General features: G+C 47.0%; 1 protein-coding gene across 2 annotated transcripts in view; it reads left to right on the forward strand.

Annotated features, from left to right (window-relative positions):
• The window catches only part of abtb3b (ankyrin repeat and BTB domain containing 3b), a 65,140-nt gene that overhangs the window by 33,449 nt on the left and 6,179 nt on the right, over positions 1-25,512 (forward strand). The window contains exons 2-7 of one of the 2 annotated variants that reach the window (XM_086207634.1): positions 4,208-4,366; positions 15,125-15,329; positions 21,185-21,337; positions 21,460-21,625; positions 22,703-22,792; positions 24,748-24,849. In XM_086207634.1, the coding sequence (XP_086063760.1) occupies positions 4,208-4,366; positions 15,125-15,329; positions 21,185-21,337; positions 21,460-21,625; positions 22,703-22,792; positions 24,748-24,849 (875 nt within the window). The remainder of the gene's footprint in view (positions 1-4,207; positions 4,367-15,124; positions 15,330-21,184; positions 21,338-21,459; positions 21,626-22,702; positions 22,793-24,747; positions 24,850-25,512) is intronic. The other variant, XM_086207635.1, reaches the window with a different exon arrangement.

Raw genomic sequence — 25,512 nt, forward strand, 5'->3', positions numbered from 1 at the left:
CTCAGTGTGTCCCTCCAAAATAGATTTAAGTGCAGGGTAGGTCAGCATTCCTGCCCCAGGCTTGTCAACCCCGAGACAAGCGGAGTGGGCCCAGCCTGTGGAGGTTTGATGGACAGGCCCAGAGATCATCACCCGAAACTACAACCGCGTGTGATTCTTCAAATGCACCATTAGTGCCACTGAAGCACACGAGAGCTCAGTAGAACAACAGCTCATGACACAAGTCTGGTGACAGAGCTTCAGCCAGTAGCAACATCAACAAAAGATGGAACCATTTTGCTTTCCCTTCAGGTTTTGTCACTGTCGGCAGGCCGGCTGGTCGGTTCCCCCGGTGAGCTCCCAGCTCGTCTCCATCTTGATGAACGCTGAGGGCCTGCCTGTGCAGCGAACTGCAGGTGTAGGCAACAGCGCCCCCTGCCTCTCTGACTGCAGGCAGCAAGCGACATCAAAGCCAGTTGGAGCAGGAGTGAGTAGTTGGTGGCAGTGGTCAGCTGTTTGTCAGGGGTTTGTGGGTAATCAGGCTGCTGTGTGGTGCTGGGGTGGTTCTGGTCTACCTGGCAGCAGTTTTAAACACAAATGTGAGTGTGAGCACACAGACGAGCATTTAATACCAAGGAGCCCTCACTTTAGACACACTGACACACTGTAGCCACCGTTCCACACACGGCTCAGCTGCACACCAGGTTTTGACCTAGTCTTGTGTTTCCGTGTGCGGGGGGTGTGCTGGTCCGTGCACTAGCCGCATCTTTTCCGTGCCGATGCCTAAAATGACTAAGGTGCATTCAGTGACATCTTAATGGGAGCTCCTGTACGTATTACTTCTTCTCCAGTGACGGCGACTCGCCTCAGGCATCATTCATCCTCTCTGAATAGCTGCCATATGGCAAACAGGAACAGTCCAGCTAAAAAGCAGCAGGTGCTAGAAAGCGTCCTAAAACAAAAGGCGGCGCTTCTGTATTTGTGGTCATGACCTGCCACTGTTCTACAAAACAATCTTGTGCAGAAACTGTCAACTTCCAGGGAGATTTCTCAGGAGGATGACGAGAGTCCTCGTCATGCAAACACAAAGAGAGTGGTTGGTTACAGTGGCTGGCATGTAAGAGCTCCATCAGCTCCTCCCTGAGGGTGGACTGCGCCGTGCATTAGGACGCAGAGAGCCAGTGAGTCACCTTGCCTCAGTCCACCCTGAGAGCAGTCAGCACTTCTCTGTCAGCTGGTCCCGCTCTCTCTGCTTCTCCCCAGGACCGGCGCGGAGGAGCCCCACGTTTAAAGGCTCAAGTGGTTTGTTTTGGCTGCAGATTTATTCAATCATGAGCCGTTTTCCCTTGATACATGAAACATGAACAATCACTTTGTTTTTATCGTAAACATGCAGAGAATTCAGAACCCAAACCCGACGCTGTTAGATGGAACCACGCATCGTTAGTTTTTTATTTAATGTGGTGTTGCTGCGGTGTCACATCAGAGTACCTGTCGCTGCCCCGAGCTGGTGTCAGCACCCGCTGACGGCAGTGCAGCTGAGTACATATGAGCTTCGTGTTGTATATTAATGATGCTGCCTCTTCATAAATGCAGTTTTCCTTACAGGGGAGCAGACTTCTTCATAAAAGAGATTTTATTTATTTGTTAAATTATAAAAAGCCACATAATTGACTAAGAAATCAGATCTTGATCAAATATGGAGCTTTGACTTCAGTGTATTCAGCTGCCTGCTGAGGGTCCTGGAGGAGACCAGGACGCGTGTCTGGGACCCAGCTGAGGGTCCTGGAGGAGACCAGGACGCGTGTCTGGGACCCAGCTGCAGACCTCTGCAGCTGCTCCACACCAGGACCTTATCATTGGTAACGCCTTGCTTTGTATTCTGATTGTGTGGTTCTGTCCTCCTCGGTGACTCTGAGGTTCCCACTTGTTCTCCTGCCTCTTCGAGGGTCTAAGCACAGAGGATTGTAAAGCCCCCGGAGGCCCGTTGTGATTGTGGTGTTTGGGATTTTTAACTCAATCTTGCTTGATAAAATGTGACTGTGGGCCCACTTGTGGCTCTGTGGACGGTCCACACCTAAACCGTCTAGCCACTGAGCAGATGTGATCTCTACAGACCCTGGTTGTCTCCTCAGGGTGAAACCAACCAAACTTCTCCGTCACGGTTGCACTCATCAAAAATCAAATCAGAGTCTTAGTGGATTACTGATCAAACGGCTGGATAAGAGTTCATAAGCTGATGTTTCTGGACAGTTTTGCTGTTGTTAGCTGTCAGTCTCCACTAGCTTCAAGCTAATTTTGTGTGGCTGGCTCTTTCTGCATTCTGGCGTTACAAAAAAGTGATGCAGGAGAGAAAAATATATCTTCATAACACCTGTTTGGGAGTATTTGTGGCTTTAAGAGGTCACGGTCAGTGTCTCGCTCAATTCACATTTGTCTGTGGTTGGATATCAACACACGGCAAAGCCATTTAGACCCTCATCACCTGGTCAAAGTTCATGCATAGCCAGTTTTAAAACTAGTGACACTCCCCTCAGCTGCAGGTGTCCTGGGGAGTGGAGGAGGATGATGACTGATGAGGATCGCTGAAAAAAAGGTGTTCTTTTTGTATACCTAAAAAAGATCTTTACCTGTACGTATGTTTGCTGTGTTTGTTATATTCTCAGCCTTTTCTTTGGCTCCAGACCCGAGCGTGCTGCACTCTGTACCGCGCCGCAGCGCCGCAGATCAGCCGTCTGAGTCACAAAGGGCTGCTACAGAATCGGTGCAGTGTGCATCCTGTGTAGCAGAGCCAAAAGGAAAAAAGAAAAACCTTGTAGTGAAAATGTTACGAGTACAGTTTGTTAGGTGCGCCTTTATCGAGGGGGACAACATGCATGTCTCCCTGCAACCATCCAGACAAGCACATGGCTGCCTGTCAGAGCGCCGCTGCGCTCGGCCTCTCTGCATGGAGACGAGCTGACGCACCCTTTCTGAAGATGACTATCGCCCACAACCCACTTCTGTAACCCAAACTGTCCCTCTGATGTGAACGCACAGCTGGAAGCACCACTGTACTCTACTGAATCTCACCTGAGGCCTGCAGTCTGTTTAGGTCAAAAAAAGATGGGCCGTCAAACCTGTGAGGTACGTTTTGAGTTGACCGTGTGTGTTGGCATATAATTGCACGAGAGGAAAATGGAAGTCTGGAAGGTGCCAATGCCCCCCCCGCCCCACCCCAGCACTTAAAAAGGTTTAATATGGATTTCCTGGAGCTTTACTCAACTTAGCTCCAGTGAGGGCATGCCGCTGTGAGCAATTACAGCAGTAAAGGAGGTGATTCAGAGGAGTCCCTGCAGACGCGCTCCTGCAAAAACAGAGGAAAATTCTTCCTAATTGATCACCGGATTAAAGTGGTAGCTGCTCACGACACCTGACACAATGGCTGCCGGTGGTGGCGTCCCCTGCTCTCTGCTCCAGGGTCCTGCAGTGGCGTGCAGGTGAGATGATGCCACAGCTGCTGCTTACAAGGTAAATTGCTGTGACTTATTACCAGGAAATCTAAAAGGAAACTTCCTCTACAATAAAGAACGAAGAAAGTCACCTTCGCCTCCGGCAGCGTCTGCATTAATTCAGCAGCACATTATGAGAGAGAAGACGTTAAATCCAGAGCTGGTGATTAGGGGATAAGTAGAGAGTCACAGCTTTCAGCTATTTCATAAGTTGACACCCTGCAAACAGCAGGGAGCTGCACAGGAATGTGAATCTGTGAGCAGAGAAATGGAGAGCAGGCCAGCTCATCCCCCAGAACACGAGCAGGGCCAACACAGAGGTGCGAGTAATGAAAACACGTTTTTATCTTTGAGGGAGTCCTCTGACAACTGGGGAACAACCATGTCTGGCCTCCGAAAACTCACAGCTGACACAATCATCACACACACAGCTTTGTAATAAAATCATGTGTTTGATGAAGGGTTTTTTGTTTCCTATAAATGTGGAAGAATTGATATCACTCACAATTATTTCCTGTATTTAAGATTGGAGGTGGTGGGAATGCTAGCCAGGTGTGTGACTGCGGTGTCTGGGTTGGTTAAAGGTGGCTGACGCAGGGATGGTGGGTTGGTTTGGTTGGTTTGGGTGAGGGACGAGCCGGACAGGCCAGTAAACAGACTCACCAAAGAATGAGTGTTCCTCTGCTAATGCTCTCTCTCTCTCTCTCTCTCTCTCTCTCTCTCTCTCTCTCTCTCAGGTGTGCTCAGCCTACCTGAGGGTTTGACTCTTCTCAGGGACCAACAGCAGCAGCAGCGAGCAGGCAAGAGTGGAGAGGGAAACACCTACAGCCAGTCTGAGCTGCGTTCCATTGAACAGTGTTTACTGGCCACAAGAGTGGGCAGCATCTCTGAACTCAGTGAGTCTACAGTGTGTGTGTGTGTGTGTGTGTGTGTGTGTGTGTGTGTGTGTGTGTGAAGAACAGTTAATTGGGGGATAGCATGCGCAAAACTGTCTGGGTCCCAAGGTTTGGGTTAGCCTTAAGTTTAGGAAAGGGAAAGCCAGGGTAAGTCTCCTGTAAATACCCCAAAACTCTGTGAGAGAGAGAGAGAAAGAGAGAAAAGCCTGGCTAGAAGTGAGGGACTGTCTTTCTCCTTCCTCGCGGCTCCAGTGGAGCTGTTCAGCGGTCAGCAATGGCGGATGGTGATATGGTAACTGCCCTTCCTTGTTTCAGCATGACAGATCCCTCATGCACAAACCCACAACCATGAGGAAATTGTTTCCTGGGTTTGCTGCGGAGGAGCGTGAGCGGCCTGTATAAAGGCCAGACCTCAAGCCCATCCATCAACTGGTGAACTGGACTGGCTGGTCTTGCTCCGGCTCCTCAGCCCGGATCAGAACGAGTCCTTGTTTGTAAAATCTTACTCTGCACAGTCAAACCAGTTGTGGCAGCGTATTCACGCTTTGATAGTTTAGATGATTAATAATCCGATATCATGACGCAGCAAGCTTTTGGCCATGCGAGGCATACGACTGTGAGACTGAGGTTTGATTTGGAGCCCAGAGACGCGCACCTGCTCCTGCTGCTTCAAGACTCTGGGCATTAGCTTTTTAGCATCTGATGCTAAAGGGCCTTTTTCTAACCAGGAGAAAAGGTCATGGGTCTGAGTGGCTAGTGTTTCGGCGTGTGGAGTGAGATGGGTCTGGGTCAGGCTCTTAGACGAGGAGGAGGAGCGGGTCAAACGGTGTCGATGAAGGACTGTTAGAGGACACCACAGATGTACTTGGTGGTTCCTTGACGTGACCTCACACAGAGGGACTCCAGTTCAGGAACGATGGATCCAACCAATGGGCTCAACCCAGTGGTGGTGAGCTCTTTATTAAATCCACAATTAAACGGTGTTTTATTTGTTCGGCCAAACAGAGTCTGCTGCTCATTGGAGTCGGTAAATCAGTGGCAGGCGTGATCACACACCAGCGATGTGATGTGTGATCACGCCTGAATGTTGCGCTGCTGCATGAGGGAACGTCTGTGTTTCTGAACGCTGTGAATGTGCTTATTACATGAATCAGTGGGAGCATCAAGCTCCTCATGAAAGAATGATTTCAGCTCGTAAGTGTGAGTCGCCCTCTAAAACACAACTGTCCACTCGCAAAGAACTCAGTCAGCACAAGGCGCTCACGCCGGAGTGCTCCCGACTGTTTCTGGAGTCGCTTTAGGAGGCTGTTTTATACAGTAAAGGAGTTATGTTTCACCCTCTTATCACGGACAGCACAAAGCTGACGAATCTGTCAGCACAAGGTCTTTGTTGCGGTTTTGGGGAAACTTTTCTTGTGTTCACAGATGTGCAGTGACAATCTGTGCTGCGAATCACTGAGCGCGTCACTTCATGCTTTCTGATTTGATATAATCAGATGTAATCATAAGCTTCCACCAAGGTTGAGGAAGACGCCGACAGAAAGTGACGGACGCTGTTGTGTCTCGGTTGTGTGCGAGTCTGGAGCTCATTCCAGAGGACGCGTTCGAGCGCCTCACTCCAGCGCGTCCCAATATCTCGTTTTAGAGGAAGTTGCTCACATGAACTGAATATTAGCCAAAGGGTTCGAGGGCCTGCTCCTGTTGTCATGACGACGGCGATTCAAATCACGGCTGTAGGGTTAGTGTAAACGGTTGTCATCGGGATAAACAGTGAGCCAATTCTCCTCACCGCATGTTTTCTCTGGACCAACAGGGGCAGGGCGGGGGTGCAGGGCAAGCCGCCACTCCTCCGTCCACGTCGTATCGATGAGGTCAACCAAGGACTCATTCCGTTATGTTGACACTGCAAACACACTCGGGGACAGCAGAGCGGCTGGCGGATCATAGCGGGGCTTAGTCCGGCGGTAACGTTATCCACTGTGGAAAATAATGCCTTAAATAACTGTAGGATTTTCAGACAGACGCTGAAGTGAAAGAATGAATGAGGAAAAGCAGAATAAACGGCGGTGATTCCTCTATCAGGCTGCTGCTTACGGCTCTGAAAGAAACAAAAGGGAATAAAAGATGAGGAGGTTATAGGGAGACAGACAGATGCAGGTTTGATTTTCTAAAATGTGTCTGACAGAATAAAACAAAATCAGCTGCTGGTACTGTCAGATTTGCGTTCTGCTAAGGGGCAATCTTTGGAGCTGGCATTTAGACTCAGTTTTAGAGGCTTGCCACTGATTTACCTCTTTGTATTTTCTCATTTTCTCGTCTGCCAAAATGCCAAATTTGCATATTAGAAATGAAAGACCCACAAATGCCGCTGCTATTAACACTGTTGGTGTGTCCTCATTATCAGCTGTGCTGAACCAAATCCTGTTCCAAGCGTGTTTCACGCAGAGTTGTGTTGAATGATACCTTCAACCCTCGAGCTTCACTGGTACAGAACCACCCTGACGAGCTTGGAGAAACACGTCACTGCTGGAGAACACAATACATATCGCAAGCCACGGCCTGCAAACACTTAGCTTAGCTTAGGATAGCTTAGCATAATGTGGTTGTGGTCTCTTCCTGGTAGTTGGACGTCCATCTTGGATGCTACGGCAACACCTTTTGGACAGCCTACAGCTGCAGGTCTCACTTGGCTGGCTTGGCTGCTTTTAAACTTTCTCAACACAAATAAAACAAATAAAAAGAGGCAGCAATTCAACTCCGCCATGTTTGAAGAAAAATTTGATTGCAATTTTTGCACCCTTATCTTTTCGTGGCTTGTCTGATTCAGTAAGTTATTTTGTATCTTTGTTTCATCAGATTTTTGTTTTAGTTAGCCAGAAAATTAATCTTTAACCAGTTTGCCCAACTGTGTCAGACGGCAGCAGTTTAAGCAGCAATGCAGCGCCACAGCCATCAGCTGAACTTTGTGTTCTGCGTTTATGCTAAGCTACGTTAGCTGGCTCCTTCAGGGAAAGTGAATCAGAATGATGAACTAACTTAATCTGCAGACTGCAAGGAAAGAAACGGAAGGTAGCGTCAAACAGCGTGATATGAGTGACTGAGGGGTGAAATGCTACTCCACAGTCTACTTTCATCAAGAAGTCATTTTTTGTTCACTTTCGAGCATGTTGGAATGTTACCTGTCAATACTTTACAATGGGATATTGCAACATCTGTCAAACAGGGATGCATGATTTTTTTGTTTTTCTTCCAATATGCTGATATTTTCACAGTTGATTTGGCCGATAGCTGAGAAGTCAACACCCTCAGTGTAAAAACAGAAATTTTATTTTATATTAACATACTAAAAAACTCATGTAAGCATTTCTGAGAGTTGAAGATTGTCTTTTTTTAATCTCCAAAACATTTGGAAATGCCACTTAATGCCATATTTACTAAGTTGTTTCTGGATGGAAAAATGAAGAAGAGACTGGAGCAAAGCTGGGCCAATGTAGCGATCCATCAGACCAATTCTGATGTATTTAAAAAAGACCGATGTCTGGGGAGGCCCGGTGGAGCAGTGGTCCTCCCCGTGGCCCCCCAACAAGAAGGTTGTGGGTGGAGCCCCGGCTGCAGCACGGGGTCTTTCTGGGTGAGTCTCCATGTTCTCCCTGTTCCTGCTGGGTTCTCTCTGGTACTCCAGCTTCCTCCACAGTCCAAGGACATCAAGAGGGACCAGGTTAATCCAGACTCTAAATTGACCGTAGGCGTGGCTGGGAGAGCCAATGGATGTCTGTCTCTATGTGTTGGCCCTGCCATGGACTGGTGACCTGTCCAGGGGGAAGGCTGCTGGGATAGGCTCCACCCCCACCACCCTCAACAGGAGAAGAGGGGGAACATGGAGGGGTGGATGGATGGATGGATGGATGGATGGATGGATGGATGGATGGATGGAGGGATGGATGGATGGAAGACCAATATGTGCCAGTATTGATGAAGTGCCAATATCATTCTATGATTGTAAAACTAGGAATGTCCCAGTTGAACAGTGGAAGGTTTCCGAGCGCAGAGAGGAATCTTTACTGCTTCCGTACGACTGTCTGGATCGTGACGAATCAGAAAGTCTGAAGCTGCAAACCTCTCAGCATGAATGAATACAATCTCAGGCTCCTTCCTGAATCTATAGACAGTCGTCTCAAAAATTCAGCTCTCAGCATGTCCTCAACTGCAGTGGAAGATTATTTTTTATCCTTTTTTTGTTGATAAAATCAACTCAATAAGAGCATCTATCGTGGCCCCCCAGCCTATCTAATCCAGATATTGAGCCTCCAACATCTGGTCGGTCCTCCTTGATTATTTTTCTCCCGTCTCCCTCACTGACTTAATTGATACTGTCTCCCTCACTTCATCTTCCATGTGTCCTCCGGATATTGTGCCTCTGAAAATGTATTAAGGAACCCACGAGCATCATTGGGCCCCCTCTCCTTCTTCTTACCAGACAGTCCCTTTAAAGTGGCCTCAGTAAAAAACCCTTCAAGGAAGCTGCACCTCGCTGGTTAGCGTTCTCAGGTCCAGGTCGTGGTCACTTGGGAGTGCTGCTGCGTCACAGACAACAAGACTCACTTTCTGTTTTGTTGAAGGTGTCTCACCTCACGTCCAGGTTTCTTCAGCTACACAGCAGTGCACATCGATTCCATCGAGCCAATGAGCAGATTTGTCAGCTGCCTTTTATGTTTGAGGTCTCAGAGGAAAGTTATCTTCTCAAGTTGCCTTTGAGCGAATCCCAATGAGACACGGTGACGAATGAAACTCATTTCATTAGTGATCAGCTGGAGGAACCGATTCACATTTCTGTTGTTGCACTTAGTTGGTTTTCCTCTAATTCACCTCAGCAATCTTTGTCTCACTGAATGAAGGCATCCACCTCTGCTCCTCTGACTGACGGCGTGCCTCAGGGGTCGGTTCCTGGAACATTCACTTATATGCTCTCATTAGTAGGGTTGGTATTGTCTGGGTTTCTTCCAATATTGGTGCGAAAACATTACTTTTATTATTATTACTACTACTATTATTATTATTATTATTATTATTACTAGTACTATTATTATCATTACTATTATTATTATTGTTATGATTATTATTGTTGTTGTTGTTGTTATTATTACTATTACTTTTACTATTACTATTATCCATCGTCATCTTCCGCTTATTCATTACTAGTAAGGGTCGTGGGGGGGTGGAGCCTATCCCAGCATCTACGGGCGAGAGGCGGGGTTCACCCTGGACAGGTCGCCAGTCCATGGCAGGGCCAACACACAGAGACAGACAACCATTGGCTCTCCCAGCCACGCCTACGGTCAATTTAGAGTCTGGATTAACCTGGTCCTCTCTTGATGTCTTTGGACTGTGGAGGAAGCTGGAGTACCAGAGAGAACCCAGCAGGAACAGGGAGAACATGGAGACTCACCCAGAAAGACCCCGTGCTGCAGCCGGGGCTCAAACCAGGAACCTTCTTGCTGTGAGGCCACAGTGAGGACCACTGCTCCACCGTGCAGCCCCCTATTATTATTATTATTTTTTTTTATTATTATTACACCACAGCTCACTGAGCAGAAGGAAGAGAAGTTTTAGCATCTTTGGCTTTGACATTTAAGTGGAGGCGAGAGGCTCACGCGCTTCGGCCCATTGGCTTCTCAAGTCATCCTACAGAAAGCTGTGTACCATTTTTGATCACCGGCTGAAGTTCGATCAACAGTTCAAGCCGTCTTGCAACCCTCAGCTGAACAACACTGCACAGAGATGTGCCCTCTGTTGTTTTTCCAGCAGCTGGGAATGTTAGTTTGTGTTTTTTTGTCCTCTCGCTCAGACGATAGCAATGTTCTTTCCTCCTGCTTGAGTCAGGACTGTGTTACTGCATTACTAATATTTGTGCTTCTGTGTTACTACAGTTTGTCAATAATTCAGTTGCAAGAACCCTGTGTTTGGCCTCACTCATGCTCTACCCTGCTGGGATCCTACGAGCAAGCAACCTGGTTGTGAACCAGGTCTTGAAAGGCGGTAGCAGTAAATGTGACTGCTCTTAAATTGTTCGCAAATTTTATTACACGTAGTTTTTTTCTGCGCTAAAATTATAATGCCCGTATTCATGATTCATGTTGAGCAAGGTTTTCCTCGGTGAGTACTTTGTCATGTACTCTAATACTCCATTCACAGTGGACAGTCCATCCATCGTCATCTTCTGCTTATTCATTACTAGTAAGGGTCGCGGGGGTGGAGCCTATCCCAGCATCTACGGGCGAGAGGCGGGGTTCACCCTGGACAGGTCGGCAGTCCATCGCAGGGCCAACATACAGAGACGAACAACCATTCACTCTCACATTCATACCTACAGTCAATTTAGAGTCTGGATTAACCTGGTCCCTCTTGATGTCTTTGGACTGTGGAGGAAGCTGGAGTACCAGAGAGAACCCAGCAGGAACAGGGAGAACATGGAGACTCACACAGAAAGACCCCACGCCCGAGCCGGGACTCGAACCAGGAACCTTCTTGCTGTGAGGCCACAGTGCTGACCACTGCACCACCGTGCAGCCCCACAGTGGACAGATTACCCACAAACACCGACCAACATCTGTCTGCAATCATTGCTGCATCAGGTGGCTCCACTTTGGATTGGATGTGATGTAAACAGGACACCTGACATGATCAGTTGTAGGAGCTGCTGCTGCCCCACGGTGCCTGTGAACACACCTGTCACCTGGGAGGTGCCAACTCACAGCCTACAGGCTTCATGCAGCACAGTGCAGTTTGCTAATGGTGCACGCTAAGCAGCTGCTAGCCAGCATGCAGGGAAGCCGAATCCTGAAAGTTTCCTATAGCACAGAAAAAGATCCAGTCACAAAGGAGTTGTAGCGTTTTAAGAAGCTGCTGTTCAGAAAAAGCTGCAGACGACCATCAGTCCTCTGTAATATCTCTCAAAAATAATTTTGCCATAGGGAGCATAAGAATAGTTATTAATATAACTGCACTGGAGGTAGTGCTTACATTTAATACCACAGAACCTGCGAGCAGTCTCCAAGGAAAAAGAACACTTTAACGATACAACTGCCTCCAGGTTTAAAGTGCTCGCTCGGCGTCCTCCACTATCACAGGGGGTTCAAGTGAAGAGGAAGGATTTGATCAACACTTTAAGGTCCAGTAGGTCCTCCAACTGGGGTGAAAGTCATGAAAGTTACAGGCTCTTGACTCAAGCAGTGAACTCTGACCCAACGAGTTCATCATCACAAAGCCGGTTTCCAGAAGTTATTGTGTCACCATGGTAACTTAACCTGCTCCAGCGGGGAGGGAGGGAAGAGATGACAGCATGTATTACCACCACCTGCTGACCAATCCGATCTCTCGAAGATGATGTCATCATTCCTGGAACATCCTCAGCACCGGAAGCCCGTCATGGATTATTATTTCCATTCCCTTGCCTGATTAAGGCACTGAGTGGTTCCACCTGTTTGACACGTAGAAATGTGCATATTTGTAGCAGCTAGTGAGAATCCATCCAAGCCACCCATTCAGTTGATGGAGTCCTGAACAGTCATAAGAGGCAGAGCCAACGAAAAGATATCATGGATGTGTGGGGCCTGCTTCAGCTGCCAGCCCCCCAGCTCTGATTCCGGGCCGATCCACGTCCTGCAGGGTCGCTGTTCGCTATGAACGAGCCTCCCTCATGACCCACAGCTATGCTGAGTTGGTTAAAGCTGAAGAAGAGACGGGTGGTGAGTCACAGTGCTGCATTAACTGCACTGAATCAAATGATGCGTCTCCCTCCATCCCTTCATCCATTTCCTATAACGCTTACCGGTACTGGGGGGGTGGAGCCTATCCCAGCTGACATTGGGTGAGAGGCGGGGTTCAACCTGGACGGGTCACCAGTCCGTCACAGGGCCATCAGGAGCAGTTAGGAGTTCAGTATCTTGCTCAAGGACACTTGGACATGGTCACCAGGGGAAGTGGGGATTGAACCTGTGACCCTTTGGATGCTAGACAGCAACTCGACCTCTGAGCCGCGCCGCCACATGATGCATGTCCATAAACTCATGTTTTCTGATATGTGGTGCTTGAAAGCTAAAAGCTCTCACTTTTTCAATGGAGAAATCTAAACGCAGGGAGAGGAGTTTACCATCTTGTTGAGTCAGGATTGCCATAGGCGGCCATTAAATGCAATCACTGTCAAATCCCAGCAAATAATTGAAAGACAAAAATTGTATCGATGGCAGCTGCTGCACAGGGCAGTTTGGGCTCATCATCAATACCCGAAGGAAATTTGTTAAATGCCTATTTGCTTAAATTCTTGCTTTCATCGGAAATAAAGAGTTGGGATTCAGAGTTTTATGGAATATACTTTCTCTCAAACCTTTCAAACCTTTAATGCTCTGTGAAATGATGAACACTTTGATTGGTATGTGGGCGCTGCATGGCTGGTTACTGACCTTAAAGGAGCCAACTCATAAAAATCTCTTGTAGCCCCGAGGAGTGCCATCAGAGTACACTCTGGAGACCGGCGTATTTATGTGGTTTTGCTTTTCTAAGGGCATTTTAAAGAGAGCGTTGCCGCTCTGCTAAAAGGCAATCACTAGGATACCTGAGCAGCAGTGCGATTCATCAACCTCTCCTCATCCTGTTAGCATAAAGAATTGATTATGCAGGATGCAATATTGATTAACTTCTAATGAAACAGAGAGTGTTCGCCCATTAAACTGCTGAACTTACATCCGACAAGATCCAGGGATGTTCGTGGCTGTGATATATGGTCACTGAAAACAACAGTCTTACATATGCTAATACCTTTGGCAGTAACTGTTTGCATGTATTACAGTAATGGTCCGATTCTCATGCAGGGCAGAAGTCACTGTGATTGCTCACTGTGCAGCCTGGTGCATGAGTCAGGTTGGACAAAAAAAGATAGGTACAGAATTCAGGAACTTTTCTTTGCTCCGAGGATTGAATTGTTTATTTATACTGCGCACACGTTTGGTTCACAGGCGGACAACAGAGCTCCTCTCTGCTAGCAGTGCACCGACACAACAGGCTGTCCAGTCCTCAGGTCTGAGACTTAAAATATTACAAGTGATTTGGTGTTGCACCATCGTTTCTGTGCCACAGTCAGAATAAGAGGGACCAACTGGACAGAGACTGAACTGGAGAGGCCCAAGATCTGACCCTTGAGGGTCTCCACATGTCATATTTGTGCTCAGAATCAAGTTGACCAACGGTTGTCTCTGCACAGTCCCGGAGGGTTCCACCGAGTGTTCCAGTCTGTCGAGCAGCGTCTAGGGTCAGTTGTGTCAAATGCAGCTCTGAGATCCAGTAGTGCTCAAAGAAATATCTGATAGTTTCGTTCTGATTTTCATACGTGCAGCGTCAGTGTGGTGCTGTTGTCTAACTACAGTCTGAATTGTTTTGCATAAAGAAAGAGTCAAGTTGCTGAAAATGCAGTTGCCTTCTCTTAAAAAGTTGGCAAGATGACTATATTGTAGTATTTAGATGTAAGAAAATGGATCAAATCCTCTCTGTACTGTAAAGCTGCAGGGGAAGCTACAGAGGAATGGCAGGAGCATGGAGTACTTTTACACTGTATATTTTACTCCTCCACTTCCATAATAAACACAGTCGTAACCAATTTTCCCGATGTGGGACCTTTGAAGTGCTCCTCTTATATATTTCCTGCTTCTTGCATCATTAGACGATGTCCATTACATTTCTCTATCAGTGCAGCGCAAATGACAGCTGAGAGATTGACTGCTTTAGTGCATGAATGCTCTTCCCTCATTCAGACGTCCTTTCACACACGCCTCTCACATTGTGGAGGCTAAATGGAACCTTGGCAAGCACCAAATAGCGCAATTTTGATTCTAAACAAACTCTTTGTCCATGGGAATGGCTGGTTGTTCCCCCTCTATTTTGTCAGGGCAAATGCAGGATAGTTCACTTAGGGCCGGGAGGCACCCTCACTCTCAATGAGTGCTTGCTTTGAATATTATCTAATTGAGCAGAACAATATTTGATAAATATTTTTTCCCGTTTCAGAGTAGAGAAGCGGCGGCGATGAGTGTCAGAGGTCTGACAGCATCGGGTGAAATGGGATTTGAGTCCTTGCTGTATGACAAAGGTGGTTTCCTCACAGGCAGGCGCCACTCAGTCAGTGAGGGGCCACAGTCCTGATGTTCAGGTCGAGTTTTCTTGCATGAACGTAACTTCCACTGAACTGTGAAGATGAAAAACTCTCATTTCTTGATGAGCTGAAGGCCATCTGGTCTGTGAGTGTATGGAAAAGGCAACGCATGATTTTCCAGGAAGGGTTTACTCTTTGTTTGCTGGAGAATATTCAGAGCTCTATTAACCTCTCAGGCTTTATGTTTTTCAAGCCCAACTGGATGACCTTATAGTTCTGACAATTTATGCAGGGGGAATAGCTTGGAGTAGCTTACAGTTATCCATAAATATTCATTCCTCGCTGAGTAGACCTGAGTGTTCTTATTCCACTGCACCCCCCCCCCCCCCGTGTGCTGCACAGGAAGGAATAGGATGAATCTGCCCCCCCCCCCTTATTTGCGTCAAGAGAACGGTGAGGGTTCCTGACGTGTCTGTAAAGGCAGTGTGCGTTCTCTCCCTCTGCTGGTGTCTCTTCTGTGATTCCTTCCATGGTGTGTGTGTGTGTGTGTGTGTGTGTGTGTGTGTGTGTGTGTGTGTGTGTGTGTGTGTGTGTGTGTGTGTGTGTTTGATGTGTAGGTGACCTGGTGTCCCGGGCCATGCACCACCTCCAGCCCCTGCACACCAAGAACCACAACAATGGGACGCCAATTCACCAGAAGAGCGGCTCGATCCACTGGGCGCCAGAGTCCATCTACACACTGTGTTACTTCATGCATTGTCCTCAGATGGAGTGGGAGAACCCCAACGTTGAGCCCTCCAAAGTCACCCTACAAACCGAGAGGTGAGAAGCAGAAGGATACTAAAAACCCGCCAGACAAATCTGAAAGTCATGGAAGTTGGTAAAGCGATCGTCACGTGTCGGTGCCTGCTGCTACAGCAGTTTGCTTGTGTTCCACTGTCACGCACTGTTCTTGATTGGCGTGTGCCATTGGACACCACAGATGCACAGTGACGTCACTGAGTACTGATATGCAAATGTGATTCTGTCTGGTGTTGGGATGTGTGCCATTTAGTGTACCCACTACCACACTTGTCACTAGAGGGCACCAGAGAGCACACACTGATATGATGTCATCTGATCTGGATCTGGTTCCACATCGTTTCCAACACCTCATTTAATTGTTCTGCGGTCTAAGTTCTAAAACTCTGCCCAACGTGATCAGAATCCATCCTTGCTGTTTTGAGTTTTTCTGCCCACAGACACGTCGTTAATGCCGCGACATTCCGAGCATCTGCGTCCAGTCTGATCAACACATAACGGAACCTTGGGTCAGGAACTGGTTCAGTGCTTTACTGGCATTTCAAAGAGACGCTCCAACACCAGAGTGGACAAGACGCATTCTTACATTCGTGGTGCTACGTTGCATCAACAGGAATAATAGCAGCAGGCAGCGCTTGATGTGAAACCAGCTTAATGGCGTTACCACACTCCCTGGTGGCTCCGGCTGTGACAAGCTGGCAGTGGCCTACCACTCAAGCCTCAGGAGATGGACTGGCCCCTGGGACACAAGTAACGTGTGGGCAAATGCCGGTTAACCGTGAGTGGCAGAGCTCCTAAGAAAATGGCAGAACCATCGTTGATTCATTCCTTGTGGAGCCAAAGCCTGATCCAGGACTGCTGGGGACAAGGTGATTCCCAAAGTCTCACAGCAGATCATTTAGATGTCAGGTCGCACTTTTGGCCCCCCAGTGGATGAAGGCCAAAACTACTAAAACACAAAAATAAGCCAGAACGTTGGTAACATTCATGTACTATCACATACATGTTTGATCTAATACCGGAATTATAGTAACTACAAGTGCACTTCGTGTGGAAGAATTAGCAATTAGTGTGTGTGTGTGTGTGTGTGTGTGTGTGTGTTTGTGTGTGTGTTTGTGTGTGTGTGGCCCGAGAGTTGCCCAATGAATTCAAATGCCATAATTCTGCTGATTTCATGGGATTTGCTGACAGAAAGACAGATGTTCGCTCACCAGTTTGTCTCGTTGGTGTTAACATGGAGACACAATCCGACTCAGACTGACAGGTCCCCTCCTGATTCAATGATACAACATAACACCGCGGTACAACCTCGACTGTCCTCTGTCGGTAAGAACAAAGATGAAATACAGTCTTGAACTGAGTTGAGTCACTGAGAGGAAGAGAGAAGGGATCCAGAGACATTTAATAAAGAGAATACATGTTGTTTTTCTTGAAGAAAGGTAGAATTGCAGTATCCAAGTATTTATTTATTACATCAGCCTCCATCTCTCAGCAGTGTTGTCCAACAGTAAGAAAACTGCACTGCAGTGTGCAGTAAAGTGATAGAAGAGAGTGGTATTGATTCAGACTCTCCTCTTCATTTTGGTACTCGTAGGACAGCAAACATTTTCATGTATCTCAGGACAAGAACAAGATATCGGTGAAAAGGCCGGAGAGGAGAAGCTCCTGCGTGTCGTCCTCTTGACCTCAGCCTCCCCGTGACAAGGAGCCGTCTCCTGTAACTGTACCCCGCCGCAGACGGATCTTTTATGACAGTTCAGCCTCCTCTGCTCACCTCAGACATCCCACACCAGATGTGTCTTGTGTGGAAGGAAGGAGCAGCTTTATAGGTGTGACTCGTTTGGTGTCTGGCTGCTGGAGAGAGTCCTCCAGAGGAGCAGCAGGAAGGGCATGCAGACACACGCCAGGCGCTGTAGATCGATGCCGCCTGTGACGCAGCCCGACTGTCTCAGCTGTGCTGGAGCCGTGCTGGTGACTTAAATGAAATGACATGAGGATTATTCATTGTCTCCCTGTTGTTAACTCTCGTCATCCCTCACGCTGTAGTTTGTGGACGCGTCACAGTTTTCCTGCAAGTCAGCTGAACAAAATTCATCGCACTTTCTACACATGAAGCTCTTTTTCTGCTGATTTAATGAGCTTCATTCCTCTATCAAACACACACACACACACACACACACATATATATGTATATCTGGAGCACTTGAGTGTTTCCTGCAGGCTGGAGGAACCTCTGTCAGCTGGAGGAGGGAAGCAGGGCTGACAGCTCAGTCTGAGCGCTGCTCTGCTGGGGCTGCGAGCGTTATCGCCTCCACTGGAGCAAGTTATCAGCTAATGTGCGTCCCAGGAGTCTCGCGCTGATCTGCTTTCACTCCGACAACATGAGCCTCTCAATCACAATCATAACAGGCCTCTGCTTCGTACGGCTATGTTCCCACACTTGGATTCATTTGTGGCCACCAGATATAATTAGTTCCCATGCTCTGATCAAGGAGTGGGAACAGGTTCTGTCGGTTTCTCTCTGTGGCCTCCTCAGGACTCTGTAGGTTTGAGCACTTTGGCAGAGAGTGAGAGTCAGATCTTCAAGAGGTTCTCCAGGAAACAGCAGGACCTTGAACCACTCTTGATCTTGGGTTTCCGTCAGACTTGTGAGGGAATTTATTACCATTCTACGTTCTCTGCCTCTTGATTAGGTGCTGTGCTTTTCTTTTTAATGAAGTCTGCAGAACTAATAACATCACGTGACTTCAGGTCAGGCTGCTTTGAAGTGAGTAAAAACAGGGTTTCTTCAGCTCACGCTGTTGTGAAAAGCTCATGAGCCCAGAGTATCAGCGGTGAGTGATGAATGAGCAGTGACGGACAGACACGGGACGTCAAGCTCAGCCCAGGCATTAAAATATTCCTTTGTGTTGGAATGTGAATCCCGGCGGAACACGCCACGTTCCTCAACTAGACGCGCGCGTGTGACAGCTCATACAAAACACGCCAGTAGCTTATTTATCAGCTACACTCAAACAGCCTGTATCAAAGAGCCTCTGTAGATGACCAGGCTGGTGAGGCAGGATTATACATCCCATAAAATACTGGAACACCAGTCGCTCCGTACGAAACCCACCTGCATGTTTGATCTTGTAGAACTGCGTGTTTAGAACACAGGCAAAAACTGCGATATAATTTGATGCGTTATAGCAGCTTAATACATCACATAAGTTAAAATGTCAATTATCACCAGAGTGTGAAATCAGTTTAATAAGAAATGCTGTTCTTGGTGTAATTGTGTTCTTTATCCATAAAGAACATGCTCATGTCTCATGAATGAAAGTGTGTGTTTCTGTGCTGTCAGGAAGGATCTCTGACAGGCTGCATATGGATTCAGCACACAGAGACGCAGGCCAGAAGCAGGGAGACTCATTCATACATGCATGCTCAGGGTCTGCAGTCAGTCAAGGGTTCGCTTTCCTCGCTTCCTCATCAGTGTGTCGGTGCTCCAGTGAGAGCAGGGTAGTGGTTTCCCTCCCACGGTAGTCCGGAGCAGGCTGGGGGGCTTCAGCTGCTGGTGTCACACCAGAGACAGAGACGCTGCAGTTCCTCATAGGAAGCAGCGATCTATGTTATGAGTGTTAAGACATAATATCATAATATATTCTTGTGATGCATTATTCATATGTTGCAGAGTTTTAAAGCACATTCCAGATATGGGCGTGTGCAGCATCGCCAGCTGGGCCGGTAACAGCATCGCTTACTAGATTTGGCTGTTGAGCTTTAGAGGAGAGTGGACAGTGGCCACCAGGAACTGTCCTTGTAGCAGAGTGTAAAGGAGTGTATAATAGTGTAAAGGAGTGTATCATAGTGTAAAAGAGTGTATGATAGTGTAAAGGAGTGTATAATAGTGTAAAAGAGTGTATGATAGTGTAAAGGAGTGTATAATAGTGTAAAAGAGTGTATGATAGTGTAAAGGAGTGTATCATAGTGTAAAAGAGTGTATGATAGTGTAAAGGAGTGTATAATAGTGTAAAAGAGTGTATGATAGTGTAAAGGAGTGTATAATAGTGTAAAAGAGTGTATGATAGTGTAAAGGAGTGTATAATAGTGTAAAAGAGTGTATGATAGTGTAAAGGAGTGTATAATAGTGTAAAAGAGTGTATGATAGTGTAAAGGAGTGTATAATAGTGTAAAGGAGTGTATCATAGTGTAAAGGAGTGTATCATAGTGTAAAAGATTGTATGATAGTGTAAAGGAGTGTATAATAGTGTAAAAGAGTGTATGATAGTGTAAAGGAGTGTATAATAGTGTAAAAGAGTGTATGATCGTGTAAAGGAGTGTATCATAGTGTAAAAGAGTGTATGATAGTGTAAAATAGTGTATAATAGTGTAAAAGAGTGTATGATAGTGTAAAGGAGTGTATAATAGTGTAAAAGAGTGTATGATAGTGTAAAGGAGTGTATAATAGTGCAAAAGAGTTTATGATAGTGTAAAGGAGTGTATGATAGTGTAAAAGAGTGTATGATAGTGTAAAGGAGTGTATGATAGTGTAAAGGAGTGTATAATAGTGTAAAGGAGTGTATAATAGTGTAAAAGAGTGTATGATAGTGTAAAGGAGTGTATGATAGTGTAAAGGAGTGTATAATAGTGTAAAAGAGTGTATGATAGTGTAAAGGAGTGTATAATAGTGTAAAGGAGCGTATAATAGTGTAGAAGAGTGTATGATAGTGTAAAGGAGTGTATAACAGTGTAAAAGAGTGTGTGATAGTGTAAAGGAGTGTATAATAGTGTAAAGGAGTGTATAATAGTGTAAAAGAGTGTATAACAGTGTAAAAGAGTGTGTGATAGTGTAAAGGAGTGTATAATAGTGTAAAAGAGTGTATAATAGTGTAAAAGAGTGTATAATAGTGTAAAAGAGTGTATAATAGTGTAGAAGAGTGTATGATAGTGTAAAGGAGTGTATAATAGTGTAAAGGAGTGTATGATAGTGTAAAGGAGTGTATAATAGTGCAAAAGAGTTTATGATAGTGTAAAGGAGTGTATGATAGTGTAAAAGAGTGTATGATAGTGTAAAGGAGTGTATGATAGTGTAAAGGAGTGTATAATAGTGTAAAGGAGTGTATAATAGTGTAAAAGAGTGTATGATAGTGTAAAGGAGTGTATGATAGTGTAAAGGAGTGTATAATAGTGTAAAAGAGTGTATGATAGTGTAAAGGAGTGTATAATAGTGTAAAGGAGCGTATAATAGTGTAGAAGAGTGTATGATAGTGTAAAGGAGTGTATAACAGTGTAAAAGAGTGTGTGATAGTGTAAAGGAGTGTATAATAGTGTAAAGGAGTGTATAATAGTGTAAAAGAGTGTATAACAGTGTAAAAGAGTGTGTGATAGTGTAAAGGAGTGTATAATAGTGTAAAAGAGTGTATAATAGTGTAAAAGAGTGTATAATAGTGTAAAAGAGTGTATAATAGTGTAGAAGAGTGTATGATAGTGTAAAGGAGTGTATAATAGTGTAAAGGAGTGTATCATAGTGTAAAGGAGTGTATCATAGTGTAAAGGAGTGTATCATAGTGTAAAAGATTGTATGATAGTGTAAAGGAGTGTATGATAGTGTAAAGGAGTGTATGATAGTGTAAAGGAGAGTATAATAGTGTAAGAGTGTGTGATAGTGTATTGCACTGCAGTGACCTATGCTGACATCAAAGTGTCTGTTTCAACCACTGCTGGCTTCTTTATTTCGTGGTCAGAGTTCATCCTGTTCTCAAACGCCAGTAACAGCAGGCAGAAGTCATGTTTGCTAATTCTGTGCGAGGTGGACGGTCCTGGCCTGGTGCTCCCGGTGAAGCCCAGGCTGCAGGTTTGTGGTGTTGAGACTGTGCCTCTATCCCCCCCTGCAGGCCCTTCATGGTGCTGCCGCCTCTGATGGAGTGGGTGCGTGTGGCTGTTGTTCACACGGAACACCGACGCAGCGTCTCTGTGGACAGCGATGATGTTCGGCAGGCCGCCAGGCTGCTGCTGCCGGGGGTGGATTGTGAGCCCCGCCAGCTCCGGTACGGCTGCACCCAAACACTCCCAACACCCCGGTGACATCAGCGAACGGCGCTGTTCTCCCTTTAGTGTGAAAAATGAAAGCTCACACACTGTGAATCCCTTCATGTGCTTTGACCTTCAGAACAGATGACTGCTTCTGCGCCTCGAGGAAACTGGACGCGGCCTCCACCGAGGCCAAGTTCCTGCAGAACTTGGGCTTCCGCATGCTCAGCTGTGGACGCACGGACCTGGTGAAGCAGGCCGTCAACCTGCTGGGCCCGGATGGCATCAACAGCATGAGCGAGCAGGTCAGAGACGCAGGCAAATGTTCAATAATTCATATTCAGGTGCATTATACCGCACATCCATGCAGACACACACACACACACACACACACACACATCCTTGTACTTACGTCTTAGTGAGGACTTTCATTGACATAATACATTCCCCAGCCCCTCCCCCTAAACCTAACCATCTGACCTGATTGCCTGACCCCAACCCCAACCCTAAACCTAACCTGAACCTGATCCTAACCTTGACCCTAAACCTAACCAGAACCTGATTCTAGCCTTGACCCTAAACCTAACCAGAACCTGATTCTAGCCTTGACCCTAAAACCAAGTCTTGACCTTCAAACGGCCCTTTGAAGAAGTGAGGACCTGCTAAAATGTCCTCACTTTCAAATATGTCCTCACTCTGATGGTTAAATACAGATTCTAGTCCTCTGTCGCGCACACATACACCCCCCCCCCCACACACACACACACACACAGCTGTTGTTGTGGAACAGAAGATTTTGTTTGCTCGGTAAACCGTGGCTTGCTCATCTATGCGCTTTGTGCAGACTTGAGAGCAGGAAGGCAGAAACTCACTGGAGGAGGAGCGGTGGTGTGTGTGTTTGTGTGTGTGTGTGTGTGTGTGTGTGTGTGTGTGTGTGTGTGTGAGAGAGAGAGGGAGAGAGCGAGAGAGTGTGTGTGTGTGCGTGTGTGAGAGAGAGAGAGAGTGTGTGTGTGTGTGAGAGAGAGAGTGTGCGTGTGTGTGTGTGTGTGTGTGTGTGTGTGTGTGTGTGTGTGTGTGTGAATGCGAGAGAGAGAGAGTGTGTGTGTGAGTGTGTGTGTGTGTTTGGGGGGGTCAAGTGTGAGGCTCATCCGAGCAGAAACTTCCCGACTCCTCCTCTGGTGCGGCTCTGCCCCCCAGGACTTTTTGAATCACGTGACATCTTTAATCATCTAACGGCAGATGATCTGTCTGGTGACGCTGAGGGAAGGAAGCTGTCACGGACGCACGTGAGGCGCAGAGTAAAAAGTTACTTTGCGCCACTTCACTACTACAGATGCCGCTGTCGTGTGGTGCGCTTCTCTAACCTGCTGCTGTCGCTGCAGGGCATGACCCCGCTGATGTACGCCTGCGTCAGGGGCGACGAGGCCATGGTGCAGATGCTGCTGGACGCCGGAGCCGACATCAACAGCGAGGTCAGTGAGGGTGACGTCAGCAAGCTGGAAGTCAAATGAAGATCAGACTGTTGAGTAAAAATGACACGGAGCAGGATGATGTCATCAATGTCCTTACGAGGAAAAAAAATCATACTTGAATTTTTTTATCATGAAATTGGGCGACTCGCTGTCAAATAAGAGTTTAGGGGGAGACGTCAGTAACGCACACAAGAAACTTCAACAAGAGTGAGAGTGAACAAGAGCTAGAAACGTGTTGGCTGAGTGTTGTGTCATTTTTGGAGCCAGCGTTTGTGTGTTCCAACCGCCAAACCCAGCACCGAGCAAACACAACTCGTTTACAACGGTTTGACAAACGCACACAATAAAGATGAATATTTCATGTCCACATTTCCAGACATCAACTGCACAGACGCGATCGTGTGTCCTGCAGTTATCACGTGTGAGCGCAGATCACCTGACAGCCACAGATCAGGTTGCACTTGCGCGTGCATGTTCGTCCCGTCACCATCCCACAGTGACAACACTCAGAATTGTTTAAGCAAAGAAGCCAAACCAGAGCTGAGCAGGCGGGTGACGTGGAGCAGAGTGGATGAGGAGTGTTTCATTCATGTCCAGCTGATTCAGTGACATCTGCAGTTGTGTGCTGAACTACAACAACCACAACATCCGTGTGCAATCTCAGTTCATGGTGCTACGTTATTGACACCCGGGCTGGCGTATCGATAAAGTATCAGGAAAACAAGTCTGATAGTTCTGCTGGCATTTGTTTGCCTCCAGCTTGAGGCGGATCTACAGATTCCTGCTGCTTTGGTTGCTTTCGGGATCGGAGCTGAGAAATTAAGAAGTCTGTACTTGGCGCTTGAATGTTTATTGGGTTGCGATGCTTTCAGTCTGGATTGATGAGAGCAGATTGAAACACGCGTCTGTGAGATTCCTAGAACTGCACACAGATCATCTGTAAATCTGACGTTTCGTTTGAGGGTCATGTCATACATGTTCATGACCATCACGAGTCTGCTCTCTGTCTGCTTCAGTGTGACTGTATGTGTCCTGAGGGAACTGATGTGTGTGTGTGTGTGTGTGTGTGTGTGTGTGTGTGTGTGTGTGTGTGTGTGTGTGTGTGTTGGAGAAGCAAACATGTCCCCCTCGTCTGCTCCTCCCTCCTGCTGTGCTGCTGAATCGATGCCCTGTGCATAGAAACTCACCTTTAGTTGAGTATTAAGAGCGTAAATCAAGAGAGGCAGCGTTTGCAGGGACGCCTCGTGATCCTGCTCATTGATAGTCCCCTCAGCAACCACATGTCCCATCAGCCTTTGTGTCACAGTTGCAGTCTGCTGCACTCATGACCTCCAGCCAGAGCACGAAACAATACAGAGACCCACTTTTAGAGGCATCTTTTAATCTGCTTCCACCAGATTTTATTAAACCACTCATCTTCTTCTTCTCTAAATTTTCTGGAAGAAGTGACAGTTTTGTCTGCATGAGCATCATGTCCCTCAGACCCTGTGTCCCTCAGACCCCGTGTCCCTCAGACCCCGTGTCCCTCAGACCCCGTGTCCCTCGGACTGATCCCGTCTCACGTATGTCTCCCTCGTATTTGGCTCCTAATCACTTATTCCACTCTTCCAGAAGCCTGAGGTTAGAGAGGCTGCGGCGGAGGTAGAGAGATCAGAGTGAAACCATCAGTCTGAGGCCAAACTGCAGTGATCAATCCACCGTGTTCATTAGAGGGCCAAGGCAGCGACCCGCGCTCCTGCAGCCCTGGGGTGCTTCCTTAATTACTCCAGTTCCTCCCCCAGAGCTTCTTCTTGCCCCCCCCCCCCCCCCCCCGTGTCCTCCTGCGGCTGCCTGTCTTGTGCTCCATCGGTGTCTTTACTTTTAATGGCTTCATATCTCTCTCCCTCATCTCCCTCATCTCCCTCTCACATGTCCCCCCCCCCCTACCCACCCACCCACCTGTGTCCCTTCCCCAGGTGCCAAACTCAGTCCACAAGCACCCCTCAGTCTTTCCCGAAACGCGCCAGGCGACGCCCCTCACTTTCGCTGTGTTACACGGACATGTCCCTGTGGTGCAGGTAGTGACGTCCTCTCTCACCTCTCATGACCTCTCGTGCTTCGGCTGGTCCTCCATCTTCATTGTCGCCGTCAGCTGTTTGATGGGTGGTGACACTGGAGTTCTGTTGTCCTCTCTCTCTCTCTCTCTCTCTCTTTTTGTTTCATTTACATAATTAGCGAGCTTGTATTTGTGTGCTCTGTTTATCTTCAGATGGAGAGCGTCTACCCTTCCTGTCATTTGGCCTCTTTAGCAAATGGATCGAACTGCTTTTATTGAGCGTAAAGCAGAAACACAGCCGTCTAATTGTTATCGAACTCATTTAACTAATTCGATTTGCCCTCTAAACGATGAGCACATTGGATTTAAAATCTTTAAATTCTAATGGCAGTTATTCAAGTTTGTTCTCACCACAAAGAATGGAAAGTTCTCAAACCCAAATTCATTTTTTTTCCAACGTTTCTTTTTAGCCCTTAATTTTGTTTTGTAGGCATAAAAGCAAAGAAGTCAAGGTCCAAAGCTTCATTGACTCGGGTGAACAGGAGCTCATACATGTGCTCATAAACAGCAGCGGCCATTTTAGTGAAGTTCTTTGCATACAGACATGCTAGCTGCCCCCCTGTCTTCAGTGTCGATGCTAGGCTACATGCATGTATGCTAAGCTAAGGTCATCAGCTTCATATTT

Source organism: Aulostomus chinensis, chromosome 7 (assembly GCF_037954235.1).
Source record: "Aulostomus chinensis isolate RoL2024-O1b breed Wild chromosome 7, RoL_Achi_v1.0, whole genome shotgun sequence".
In the NCBI taxonomy this organism is placed as follows: domain Eukaryota; kingdom Metazoa; phylum Chordata; class Actinopteri; order Syngnathiformes; family Aulostomidae; genus Aulostomus; species Aulostomus chinensis.